The sequence below is a fragment of the Dermatophagoides farinae genome, chromosome 5 (assembly GCF_024713945.1).
Source record: "Dermatophagoides farinae isolate YC_2012a chromosome 5, ASM2471394v1, whole genome shotgun sequence".
NCBI classification, from domain to species: domain Eukaryota; kingdom Metazoa; phylum Arthropoda; class Arachnida; order Sarcoptiformes; family Pyroglyphidae; genus Dermatophagoides; species Dermatophagoides farinae.
In genome coordinates this window covers 136,248-151,027 of record NC_134681.1, presented here as the reverse complement: position 1 = coordinate 151,027, position 14,780 = coordinate 136,248, and the positions used below count along the sequence as shown (strand labels likewise).

The following is a 14,780-nucleotide window of genomic DNA, read 5'->3' as shown; positions in this document are numbered from 1 at the left end:
ATGTACTCATATGCTACAGGAATAAAACTCAAACAATTTACCTCATTCTATTCTCAGTTTTCGTTACAACGAACGAATAAAAACCGGGTTGTAAAGCCAATCTGTCTATATTAATGTTACCTTAGAGCTATTTAAACACACCAAAAAAAAAATGTTCATTCATTCATGCAAATTATTATAAATTGATGTTGACAACTATTTTTACCTATAGTTGTTGCAATGAAAGACACATATTTTCATTTGAAAAGTTTGCTACAGAAAAGATGAAACAAAAAAAACATTTTGACACCTAAAGTGTTGATGAATTCTATACATTTTCAATATATTTTTTTTGCCTACTGGAAAAAAATATGAAATTCATGAAAAAATAAGGATGAAGAATTTTTTGTTGTTGTTGTTGTTCCATTCGAGTCAATACGTGTTGTTGATATTTTTTTCAAAATGGAATATGATTATTATTATTTAATACGGAATTAAGCTTATTTTACATTCTTTGAATCATCATAAATGTGATTTTATTTATTACCAGAAAAATGATGATGATGATGATGATGATGAAAACGATTTTCAACATTGTTCAGCTCTTATATGCATTTTATTTCTCTCTCTCTCTCTCTCTCTTTGTTGATTGCTTCTGTTTTATTTAATATTTTATTCATCATATCTCACGTGTGTGTGTGTGTGTGTGCAATGAAAAAAAAATGTTCAACAAATTATGTAAATGAAAATAAATGATAAAAAATACAGAATATGTGTGCTATAGTAGAATGAATATAGTAGAAAAAAAAATCATCATCTGATAAATAATAGATTCTTCTTCTTTTCTTTTTTTTTTTTTTTTTTGTTATTCTATTCATTCAATCATCATCATCATCATTGTTAACAATCATTCCATTCATTTAGATCTATAGAATTATGAAAAAAAATGATGAATAAAACAAATGTGACAAACAAATATTAGGTTGAGGTCGGTCGGTCGTTCGGTCACAACCTAACAACAGCAGCAACAACAACAAAGTTTTTTTTTTACTAAGTTTCAGAACCAACCAACAAGAAAAAAAAGAAATAAAGAAAATTCTTAAAGATGATTCTGTTCAAGTTTGTTTGTTTGTTTTTTTTTTTTTTGTTCAACTTATTCAATATAAATATTACGCTCAAATTATTTTCAAGTTAAATTATGCTTTCATACTTTTTTTTTGGGTCTTGCACATCGTACATTTTTTTTTCTTCTTGATTCAATTTTTTTTGTCGTTATTATTATTATTGTTGTTGTTGTTGTTGTTTTATTTCACATCGTTTCACTTATTTCGGTTACAAAAATAGTTGTCTCAACAAATAAACAAACAACATGCACACAAAAATGAATTTTAAAGTTGAAAACAAAAAATGTTGAAAAGTTGAAATTTATTCGACACCACCACCACCACCACCACCACCACCATCACCACCACCACCAAGCAACCACCATACACACAGAGAAATGACAAAGAAAAAAATTTTTTTTTTTGTTTCCACTTAATATCATTTAAATCATTTAGAAAAGAAGAAGAAGAAGAAAAAAAATGTTCAAGCAACCAAAACAAATGAATGTTTGGATGGATGAATCTACCGAAAGATTTTAAATTTTTTTGTTTTGTTTTGTTTTCGAAAAAAAAAGTTTAACATTTTCTCTCTCTCTCTCTCTCTCTCTCTCTCTCTCTCTCTCTCTCTCTCTCTCTCTCTCTCTCTCTCTCTCTCTCTCTCTCTCTCTCTCTCTCTCTCTCTCTCTCTCTCTCTCTCTCTCTCTCTGTCCAACATTCATTCTGTTCACTGCTTGTTTGTTTGCTCGTTGGCCAAAATGTTAAAGATGTTCATTTCATTTCATTTCATTTTTTTTTCGTTTTCGTTTTGTGTTTGTTTTTCAAGTTTAAAGTTTTTTTTTTGGTTATTTTTCTGTCGTTGTTGTTGTTGTTGCTGTTGTTGTTGTTGTTGTTGTTCTGTTTCATTTTTGATAAATTTTAAAAATCAAAACAAACTTTGAACTTTGTAGAAAATATTAAATTAAGAAAAAAAAAGATTCTTATCATCATCATCATCATCATCATCATCATCATCATAGGTGAAAACTCTCATTCTCTCTCTCTCTCTCTCTCTCTTTCAATATTAAACTGTCAAAGTCTTTTTGTACAAATGGTTCGATTTGTGAACATGAATTATGAACGATGACAATGACAATGACAATGACGAAGACAAAATAATAAAGGAAACTTGAAAAAAAAAGAAACTTGAAATAATCTGGTCGAAAAAAAAGAAACCAATAATAATAATTTGAACAAAAAAATAGAAAATGGGGCAAAGAAAAAAAAATTTTTGAAGAATTGTTCGATGGATTGAATGTATACGATAGATGTGTAGATTTTCAGAAAGAAAATACTAAATAGAAAAATTAAAGAATAAATAAATAAATTCTCAACTGCTCCAAACCAATGATGATCAAAATGAACAACAATAATAATAATAACAACAACAACAACAACAACTAAAAAAAAACGATGAACAACACAAATGAACAAAAGAAAAGTTTTCAATCAACTAATATCGATTAATTCTTCTTTTCTTTTGTATGGATGTTTAGTTTGGACGGAATTTCCTTAGTTGATTATTATTATTATTGTTGGTCGGTGGTCGTTGGTTCCTAGGATTTCGTGTGTGCGTGTCGAAATGTGTATGTGTGTGTGTGTGATGTATATGATCAGTTATTGTTGGATCAATGAAAAAAAAAACAGCGGTTGTAATTACTTTTGTCATTCAATATCATTCGGTTGTTGTTGTTGTTGTTGTTGTTGTTGCTGCTGCTGTTATTATTCAATGATTCTTATTTTTACTCTAAATTTTTCTGTTTATTATTATTTTTTTTTTGTTTTGTTTTGTTTTCATTCCGATATTGTCTATCGTAGTCTATTGTGGATCGGTTTTCGCAATTTCTTTTTATTTATTATTTTTTTTTTTGCTTCTTTATATCACCAATCCATACATATTGGTTTGTGTGTGTGTGTGTGTGTGTGCGTGTTTGTAAGACTAATGTGCCCTACAGTCACACTTTTGCATTATTTTTCTTCATCATCATTCTCATCATCGACCAAAAGTTTCATTTTCTTTTTTTTCCAATTCTTTTTTTCATTGGCTAATTTTTTTAGACTGTAAAAAAACTATTTATGTATGATAATAACGACGACGACGACGATGATGATGATGAGAAACCAGTCGATTTGGATCGATTCCTATATATTTATAAATTGAACAGTTTCGATCGATAATGTATCGATTCATTTGAAAATATAATAATCATAACAACAACAACAATTTCACATTGGTTTCAGTATTTTTTTTGTTATTCATTTATTTTTGGTCCATAAATGGATGATTCAATTGTTTGTTTGTTTGTTACAGACGCACACACCAGACACAAATGAAATTCTTCGGGCAAAAAAAAAGTAAAAAAAAACAAGAAGAATATCACCAAGTATAGTTTTTTTCACTTGTTACATTTTTGTGTGTTTCTTTTCAATAATTTTTTTTCCCTAGTTTGTTTCGTTTGGTTCATTTCATTATTACAATGTTTTTTTTCATTATATTTGGGTTATTTGTATTGTTTTCATTTTTTGTTAGGATTTTCTCATTTTTATTTTACATAATATTTGTTGTTAATCGATGTGACCGAATTTTTTTTTTCACCACCACTCAGAAATCAAACAGGATGTTTCATCATCATCATCATCTCAATCATTATGATATAGATTTGTAGATACAAAATTCTTTATCATTTTAGATTATTGTGAAATTATTTTTATTCCATTCTACAATTGACTATTTCTTTCTCTCTCTCTCTCACTCTTTTTCTCTCTCACTCATTTTATGATTGTTATTAATTGAAAAAAATCACCAACAAATGGATGCATGGATGAACATACATATACACATAGAAAGAGACTGTGATTATCATCTTCATCATCATCAAATGTTACCAAATCAAAATAGTATGTTTAATCATTTAGATCACACATACACACATACAAACAAAAAAAATAAGCTTACCATTTTTATTATTCAAATAATGATGTTCAGCTTTGATGATGATGATGATGAACAATGTCTGATGAGTTTGGTATTTCATGATTACGATTACAATTATGATGATGATGATGATGATAAACCAACATAAAATACCAAGAGGTTTTATGCCAAGTAATACAATTTCAAGTAATCATTGTTTGGTATATACCGTGAACAACAACAACAATGTGAATGTGTGTGTAAATGAAGAGGAAGCAGAAAAAACAACCACCACCACCATCACCACCACAATCATTATCAACAAAAGTTTTTTTTTCAAGATTAAATGATAAAACAAAAGAGTATAATAATAGTGTGTAAATGAATAAGTTGTTTGCAAGTTAATAATGTTTTTGTTATCGTTATATATATGTGTGAATGATGACAAGACTAATTGTTTTTTTCTCACACACACAACAAAACGGGAAGAAAATTACATGAAAACCAAATAAAGAACATATACATGAAGAATGGTGAAAAAGAAAATATCTCACACTCACACACACAATTATTTCATGGATCGTTTGCAAGAATAATTTTCTCTTGGATTGATAATAATAATAATAATAATAATGATTATCATTGTTTTATTCATATATATATGGATAGTTAGATTGTTTGGTAGCAGCAGCAGCAGCAACAACAACAACAAAAAAAAAACAAAATTTTTTATTTTCATTTGATTTTCTTTTTTTAAAAATTTCAATATTTGTCTAAATTATTCCAATTTGTTTTAGGCCTGAAGTATTTTTGTTTCGATTCAAAAGTTGATTATATTTATACCTTTCTTTAAAACTTTTTTTCTTCATCAACCTTTCATCACTTGTTGGTCATTTACAATGCCATCAATTTTATTTTCCAATGAATCCACTTGAGCTGAAAGAAATATGATTTGTAGGTAATTAGGCCAAATTGGATTTTTTTTTTTAACAATAACAAATATGAATATAATCGATCTTTATCCTTGTTATTAATTAGTCGTAGTCATATATGTCTCATCAAATCAAGATCATCATCAGTGGTATTTTTATGTTTTAAAATTTAAATTTTTTTTTGTTGTTGTTGTTGTTGTTGCTAGAACTAAACATTCCAAGGCTAATTTACTTTCATATATGAAATGTTTTAAATATCAACCAATCAATTATTTTCGCCCAGAACATTTATCATCATCATTTTTTTCTATGTATATAAAAGAAAATAAATATTTCAACCATTGAATAACATTGCTTTTTTTCAGTGGTTATAAAAAAAATTTCTGATTGATTCAAACACAATCAATCAGTCGGTTGTTCTCGTGTTCATTTGTCTCTATATTGATTGAAATTTTGCTAATCAGGAAACAACAGAACAACAAAAAAAACTGGAACATCGTTTATCGTTTAAATTTTATGAGAATTTTTTTTATATTCATTTTAAATAACTACGGCAATAATATAACAATGGCCACATAGACACACACACACACACACACCTGGTGACGATCTAATTATGATCATCATCATCATCATCGTCATTAAGTGAATAATTTCATTTCAATATTCATATTTCAAGAGAAAATGAATAGAAACAAAAACAAAAACAAAAACATTTTGCTTACCGATAATCTTTGTTTTTGTTTTTGTTTGATTTGTTTCAGATATTTGTGTTTGATTTAACGATGATGATTATCTTTCGTTGATGATAATGATGATGATCATCATCATCATTATCTATTATTAATCTATATATGTGTACTATTTATATTATTGAATGAAATAGCTAATCAACATTAACTAACTAACTGACAACAACAACAACAACAACAACAATAACACATTCCTAACGTTTCTTGGATATTTATTGATTTTGCCTACAATGTTTAAAAAATGATTTGTTGTTCATATAAATGTGTAGGACAACAACAACAACAACAACGACGACGACGATGACAACATTTATATGTATTTTGAATTCACATAAATTCATTCATTCGTTTACATTTTTTGAATTGTATTTAAAGTCGTCGATATTTGATTGAATTAATTCATTCATTCAACCAACAAGAAATCATTTTTTGTTGATCAAATTTAAACAAAATTCAATGATTCAATGACATCACATCGATTTTAGCCAGAACATTATCCATTTCAATTTCCATTTCAAATTATTATCATCTTCAAATTACCGGTACGTTTTATTTTTGTTAACCATAAATACACATGAAATAATGTTTTCAATTCACGTTCAAATTGTGTTTTTCATTTTCACTGACTTTTTTTTTCTCTCTCTCTCTCTCTCTTTTTATATTCCAATAATTTTTTTTTGTTTCATTACACTAAATAGATAGAAATTCATGTTATTTAGGAAAAAAAATTATCGTTATCACCTACATAAACACACACACATATATGAAAACATTTAGAATGAAATTATGAAACATTGTCACCATCATTGCTAATAACGGATGCTTAAATGTGTTTTATATGATCGTTGTAGTGTTCATTTGTGCTGCAAATCGTTGCATTCGACATTAATTCCAGCCGTGAGTGTCCTACCTTGGATACGTCATCCAATTTTTTTTTCCAAATAATTACCAATTTCAATTGGCATTGAAAATACAAAAAATTTTTTTTTTTTTTTTTGATTTTTTGATTGTTTTTAATGTCAATTTTATTGGTTTTTTTATATTGAAAAAAATATATTGGATATCTATTGACAAAACTGTATTCAAGGTAGTATACCCAGTGCTGGCATTAATGAATTTCTTCTTCTTCTTCTTCATCTTCTTATTCTTTGTCTTCAGCCGGATCAGCATCGATGATTTTCAATTCAATCTATTATACAATAATGTAAGTGTGTGTGTTTATGTGTGTGTGTGTGCTTCACTTCATTTCCGGTTCCGAATTTATTTATTTCAATACGAAAACAAAATACAATTCTAAATAAAAATAAACATTGATCAATCACAAAAACGAAAAATAAAAACGATTCGGGTACAGATTCTCTCCCCCCAAAAAAAACGTGACTTGAGAAATATTCTTTTTTCTCTTTCTTCATCTATCTATCCATGTCTATTATATAACAGAAGATCGTCATCATCATCATTGCAAAGAGAAAGAAAAAAAAAGATGGAAATTTTCTGAATCGTCATTGGTGGTGGTGGAATGTATGAGAAAATCTTGACATCGTTCATTCAATAATGATAATAATAATACGAATTTTTAATTAAAATTCTGACAAACAATTTTTTTTTCATTCATTTGACATCAACTTTGGAACAAAAAAAAATTCGGTGCCTTATTACTTAACATTATGTATTGTTCATTGATTTCATAAAGACAAGCCCAGAATATAGAATATTCTCTGTAAATCCATCCAAATTATTATTTGAATGAATAAATCATGAAATTAAATATTGAAAATCAAATACAGACAATCAAAAAAAAAAAAAAAAAATAGCAAAAACAATGAATAAAAAAGAAAAATAACTTGCCTTTTTGATGGATCGGAAATAGTCCTCCCAACAATATATCACCATGTTCGGTCACTTTGTTGGCAATTGTAAATGGTATAATCATTGTTGTTGATAATAATATCGATATTACAATAATTATTTTAAATGTTTTCCAATTAATTCTGCTGATCAATTCATCATCAATGGCAGCGTATGGTTTTTTCGTTCGATTTTGATAATGATAATGATATTTTTTATGCTGATAATGATAATAATGAACAATTTTTTGATAATATTGATGATGGCCATGATAGTAATAATAATTATAAAACAATGATAATGATGTTATCATAAAATGATGGCTAACCATTTTTAAAATGTTTGTAATACAAACAAATAAAGTGGATAATAATAAAAATTTATTGAAAAAATTTTCAATTCTAATTCTGTTTAATTCCATTATTGAATGGCAACGATTAATTAGAATTTCATTTAATAATGATGGTGATGATGGCGATGGTGGTGGTGGTGGTTTCATGATTTCCAATAACATATTGTCATTTCATCGTTTCGTCATCATCATTATATTGGATATGAATATTTACATCACCACAATCATCATTTATGTTTGTTTTATAATCAATTTAAAGTTGCGTTTTTTTTACTGTGGAAGATTTCTGTGTTGTGCTTTGAATTTTTTTTTTTTTTTTTTTTTGTTGGAAAAATTTCAACTAGATTCTGTTTTTGTTTTTATTTTCACAGGCTGAAATCGTACACATGAATGTGGAATAAATCCTGTTGATGATGCATGAAAAACAATGACGAAAATGGAAGATGAAAAATCTGTGAAAACAAAATCAGAATGGAAAAAAAATAAATAAAAATAAAAATTCAAATTCAAACAGATTCAAAAAGAAATTAAATGAATACAACAAAAAAAAATGTGACCAACATTATTTCATTTTTTTATTTTATTTTGATTGACATAATTTTCAATGCCAAAATGAAGCAAATTAAATTATTGCGGAAACATTCTTGTTTGAATAGTGAGGCTATATTTCCGGATTTGGATTTTCTAATCATTCTATCATCATCATCATCATCAACTTCAAAAACAACAACAACAACAACAACAACGGCAACAAAATCAATCCTGTCACAATATTTGCCACATATTTTTTTGTTGTTGTTGTTGTTTTGTTTTGTTTTTTCGTTGAATTGGATGTCATATTCAATAATAATTTGATCATCTGGATAAATTGTTTATTTTTTGTCTGTGTCTGTGTGTGTTTTGCTGTCTGTTTTACATAATATATTATGTTATGTTCATAAAATTTTGTCATTTATGTTTCTGAGACTCTTATACAATGGATAGAAAAAATTTGTTACTTGTAGACACATTGGCATTTTGAGATACAGACCAAAAAAAAAAGAAAAAAAAATTCAATTATTCATCAATTATTGATTTCTTGTTTGGTTGTTGTGATTTTTTTTTTGTTCTCTCCATCATTTAATTCAATTAATCATGTTAAATATGCATAGAATGTGTGTGTGTGAGAGGGTGTGGGTGTGTATGGGTGTATAGCTGATTGTGATCGTAACAAAGTTTTGTTTCAAATAAACGAAACCTTTTTTCAAAATGAAAAAAATAAAAATAAAGTTTGATTTGAATTGATGATATGATTTTTTCAAATACATACATTCTACACAAACTACTATTAAACAGCTAATAAATGCATAGAAATATAGAATTGAAACAGATGCGACCAATCACCATATATGTATGTATGTATATCAGATATATTCATATCTTTCATATATGAAAATGGCCATCACACTTGGTGTTTTGTGTGTGTGTGTGTGAAGAGAATAAAAAAAAACTTTGTGAATGTCACTAAATTTTTTTTTTTTTTTTTTTTGAAAAAAAAATGAAAATAGGTGAATAGATATCAGCAGAATATTCTAAACTTATATGTGAATAGAATAATCATATATCAAAGTATCGACAATATGTGTCTATGTGTGTGTGTGTGTGTTAGTGACAAACTTTATTTTCGTTTTATGATTATATAATAATAAAATATACCACTTGTCATTCTTTGAAGTTTAAGTTTCGAGTATGAAATCAACAACTACAATAACAATAACAATAACAACAACAACAACAACAACAACAACGGCAACCGAATGTTGCATTTTTGGTTATATTGTGAATGAAATTTTTTTATTTTCGTCACAAAATTTTCTACTTTTTTTCTGGCTCTATTGATGTATCTTTAGAATATGGAAAACAAATGATATCGTACAGTGATGAGACACACATATGTTTCATGTTTCACATTAAATGATGATGATGATGATCTGCATGATGCTTTGATTTTCAAAACATTATCTGAACAAACAATCTGAACATTCTTTCCAGAATGTCAATAGAGAGAGAATAAAGAATCTGTCCGTTTGATTCGAGTAACTACCATCAACCAAAATATCAAAAAAAAAATGATAAAATTAATTTCTTCACACATATTCTGTAAGTGATATTGTTGTCAATAAGGATATTGAGTTTGAAAAAAAAACTTGATTGACTGGCATTTTGTCATCATCATCATCATCATCATTTTGAATACAATGGATGAAAGAAAAAACAAACGAAATTCTGTATTATAATATGTATGTGGATTTCATGATTTTACTGTGTTACTATGAAATTAAAGCATTCTGCATTCTGTTGCGAATAAAATACCAAAACTGAAATCGGTAGTCACCAACAAACTGGGAAAAAAAAGTCAAAGAATTTTTATAGTTTAGTTTGCTTTCTGTAAATGTTATTGCATCATGCCATTGGTACAGAATCGAGACAAGAGAGAGAGAGAGAGAGAGAGAGAAAGAAACTAAACACGACCACCATGAATCGCCATCGAAAAATGCCAGTCAATTTCATCTTGATTCAATTCATTCTTAAAGGTTTGTTCGTTAGACTTAAAACTGGTGTGTGTGTGTGTGTGTGAGTGTGTGTAAAAATGATGCCATGGTATTATTGTGATTATGATTCATGACACGAAAAACCTCTCGGTTTTTTTTCTGTTCGTATTTATATTCTTTTGCTTTTATTTTTTTTTCTACCAAATATAAATACGGTTATTTGAGTTTTATAAGTCGATTCCCCTTTCGATTTTCATTCATTCATTCTCTCTTTCTTTCTCTCTCTCGCTCTCTCTTGCTCTCGCTCTTTTCAAATTCATTCATACGATTCCAATGATTTTTTTTTGTTTCATTTCAAGTTTTGTTATTGTTTGTGTAAATTTTTTCTGGTTCGTTTGATACGCACCACCCTTCCCCTTTATTTCAAATTTATTCTTTTTTTCCATACAACTCTAACGCTAAATACACACACACACACACACACACACACATAGTCACAGACATATTGATTTACTATTTTATTTTCATTCAACTAACATAGATATAAAAATAAAAAATAGTTTGTTTTGACTTGTTTTTCCGTTTCATTCTTGTTATTCTGTTCTGGATTTCCATTTTCCATATGTTTATAACAAGTGAAAAATAAAATCACATTTTTTTCACTTAGTTGATGGGGTCACATTTCTTTGTTATATATTCGACAATGATAATGTCCACCAAAAACTAGTCGATTGTTTTTCTTTCTTCTTCATTGTGTTGTTGTTGTTGATTCATTTTTCCTATTTTTTTTCTTCTTTGTTTCTAGTCTATTTCTTTATGTATGTATGTATGTGAGTTTCTGTTTTGTGTGTGTGTGTGTGTGTGTTTGTTTGTTTCGACTATTACCATCATTATCATATATTAATTCAAAGAAGAGTAAAGTAAAAGAAGAAAAAACGGAACCGCCTTATCGATGAAAACATCCAAGCAATAATTTTTTACGATTTTTGATATCTAGGAATCAATATAGAAACAAGACGTATCAAATTGATGATGACCATCATCATCATCATCATCATCATTCTTTGGTAGAAAACTTGTTTTGTTTTCATTGATGTTAATACCAGAGGAAAAAAACAGCATAAATTGTATCGAAAAGTCAAAAGTTTTCCGGTCAAAGATGTTATTGTTTTTTTCTTTCTCTATCTCAATATATATGTTTGTTTTCATTTACAAATTTTCTGTTGGCTACAAATACTCTCTAACTGTGTGTGTGTGTGTGTGAATCTTTTTTCTATCCTGGTTCATCAATGAAATGAAAATAAATGAAACAAAATGGAACTTACACACACACACAAAAACATACTGAATAAATGAATGAATGATTCTTGAAACATTCTAGAAAACGAACGAGGTGAAAGCAAAGGCGAGAGAGAGAGAAAAAAAAAGACGAATCAAAGTGCAAAAAGAAATTGACCTAATTTTGTCGTTTATTTTTTTTCTTTATGTGAAATTATACTCAAAATTCCAAACACTTTTTACCATTTTCTTTCTTTCTTTTTTTGTTTATTTCTTATTGCCTCAACGTTTTTTTTTTTTTTGGTGGCCATCACAATGGTGACGAACGCTTTGAACGACAAATTTTAACTCACACTTTGTCTATTTCTTTTTATTTGTTTGTTTCGTTTTATTTCGAATTTCAAAAAAAAGAAAAAAAAAAGAAAATTGAATACAATTCATGATGGCCCTTACAAACAAGAGTGCCAGAATCGTAATAATAAAATCGAACTGTGTATATGAAATGGGCGTTTTTATTTTCAAGCATAAAAAAATTCTTGAACAGCTCAGTTTGTTTTTTTTTTGTTGTTGTTGTTGTTGTTGTTGTTATTCTTTATCAGCCTATGTATGCAATAGTATATATAATAGTTGATCCAGAATTTTGCAAAATTTTTAAATTTTCCAAATAAAAAAAGAGTGAAAAAAATTCCTTTTTTCTTTCTTTGTTCGTCTCATGTTCCATATTTTTTTCTTTACTTTTCAAATGATATTTTAAAATTGAAATTGTGAATAAATATAACCTGACTTTATAGGAAAAAATTTTTTTCCCCAGAAAACAAAACCTGTACCAATAGATGAAAATGAATAGATTAAAAAAATAATTCCATTTCATCATCATAGGATTCTATTCAAAACAAAACAAAACAAAAAAAAATATTCATTCCTGGATTTAAGCGAATAAAACCAAACAAGTAAAAAAAACGTTTAACCATTTGTATGCATGAAAAAAAAGTTTCAATCGATGGATGGATGAATGGATGGATGGATGGCTGGTTGATTACTTTTTTTTGTATGGAAACAAATTTGAAAATTGCTTTTAAACACTAAAAAACTCTGTGTGTTTTTCATCATTTCATCATCAATGACTACAATGATAATGATGATGATGATGATCTACGTGAAATTGGTCGAGAAAAAAAAATTTGAAATTCATTGATTTCTGAAAAATTGAAACACACACACACACACACACACACCGCCGTTACCATAATCATCATCATCATCATGATCGTGATCGTCGTCATTTTTTTTCAACAATACATACACCTTTATCGATTTTTTGTTCCATTTGAAAAAAAAACCAAACGAAAACATGGCGAAACTTTTTTTTTCTTCAAATAAAACCGCATATATAATTGAAATGAAATGAAAAAAAAGAATCGACAGAAAATATAAATAGCACATTCAAGATGCTTGTTTTGTTCATTCATGAACATATTCGATATTTTAATTTAAAAAAAAAGTTCATATTTATTCCTTTAATTCAACTGCTTGAATGATTATATTGAACATGGAAATTTCAAAAAAACGTACATAAAAATAATTTGGTAGTTAACCGGTTTGATCAATGGTTGGAGAGAGAGCGAGAGAGAAAATGGTTCAAGGACAAACCCTTTTTCTTTTTTTTCAAACAAATGCAAACAAAATAAAATACATACACACACACACAATTGATTCATTCATACATAGTCATTGTTTCATTGTTGTTTAGTGAATTTGATTTGATTTGCTAATCAAATCTTTTTTTTCAAAAAAGTTTATTTTGAAAAACTTAAATTTCGGTTCAACAGACATATATTCTCAATTCTCTTTGTTCTTTCATCATTCATTCGAAGAACTTCAATTCGATCCAATGAACCTAGAAAACAAAATGGGGCAAAAAATAAAAAATCTGGTAAACGAAAATAATTCACTCTGTTGTTAGTGATAAGTGAAGGAAAGCAAAAAAAAAAATTCCATAAAAACAATTTTAGTCAAATTCCATTCACCCACTTAAGACAATGAATTTTATTTGAAATTCGATTGAACAAAGTTTTTTGTTGTTGTTGTTGTTGTTGTTGTTCCTGTTTCATTGAAAATTCTTAACAAATCAATTCCTGTGAACAAGATGATTTTTTTATATATACATATGATTTTGATTTACATAAATTGGTAATTTTGTCATTTTATTTTTTTTTGTCTATTGAATCAATGAAATGATAAATAATTTACATCTCTATAATTATTCACAAATACGTACATTTCATGTTTGAAATTCATTGTTTCAATCGATTAGAAAAAAAACAATGTAAGAATGTATTCAAATAATTCTTGTATCATTATGGTCGATTCTATATATATATAGAATTTCCATTTCAAACTAATCAAAATTGCCTTATTCATATCATAATGTGCTGAATCAGTATATAAAAAACAACAAAAAAAACAGGTGTTACAGAATTCAATTCAATCAAATTAATAAATGTATATATTTTTTGTGTCTGTTCATGTCTAAATTGAAACTTGGAAATCATCATTTTTTTCTGTTGTTAAATTCTGTACAATAATAAAAATAATAATAATGAAATGATAATAACAACGATGCAAACAATAATTGTTACAAATTCTTTCATTCATTTTTTATCAAAAAAAAAATTCATCCAATTTTCTCATTCACGATTCTTTACGTTAAATTGTTGTTGTCAAAAAAAATTGTTTCATTAACATTCACGTCTCGTTTTGTGTTATTATTATTATTATTATTGTTGTTGTTGTTGTTGTTATTTACGTATAGAAAACATTTACAAGACAGTGAAAAAAAAACTCGTTGGCTACTTTTTTTTTCTTCTCAAATCATCAAAATATAAATATCCACATATATGGCTGGTTGTATGTTTGTGTGGTTATCTATTAAAATTGGAAAAATTTAATTAATTTCAACCGTATTCATATGACCGTAGTTTGTGTATGTGAAAAAAGTAGTGAGTTGTTCAGCTGATTCAAGCATTTTAGCCAACACGCTCTATTTTCGTATTGT

The 14,780-nt window shown here is 27.3% G+C and overlaps 1 protein-coding gene across 2 annotated transcripts in view; it reads right to left on the bottom strand.

Annotated features, from left to right (window-relative positions):
- LOC124498785 (metabotropic glutamate receptor) overlaps positions 1-14,780 on the bottom strand; it is a 66,000-nt gene that overhangs the window by 31,597 nt on the left and 19,623 nt on the right. The window contains exons 1-2 of one of the 2 annotated variants that reach the window (XM_075731157.1): positions 8,478-8,601; positions 7,565-8,368 (exon numbers count right to left, since the gene is read on the bottom strand). In XM_075731157.1, the coding sequence (XP_075587272.1) occupies positions 7,565-8,078 (514 nt within the window). In that variant the 5' untranslated portion in view covers positions 8,079-8,368; positions 8,478-8,601. Of the gene's footprint in view, positions 1-7,564; positions 8,369-8,477; positions 8,602-14,780 lie in introns of those variants that run through there. The other variant, XM_075731156.1, reaches the window with a different exon arrangement.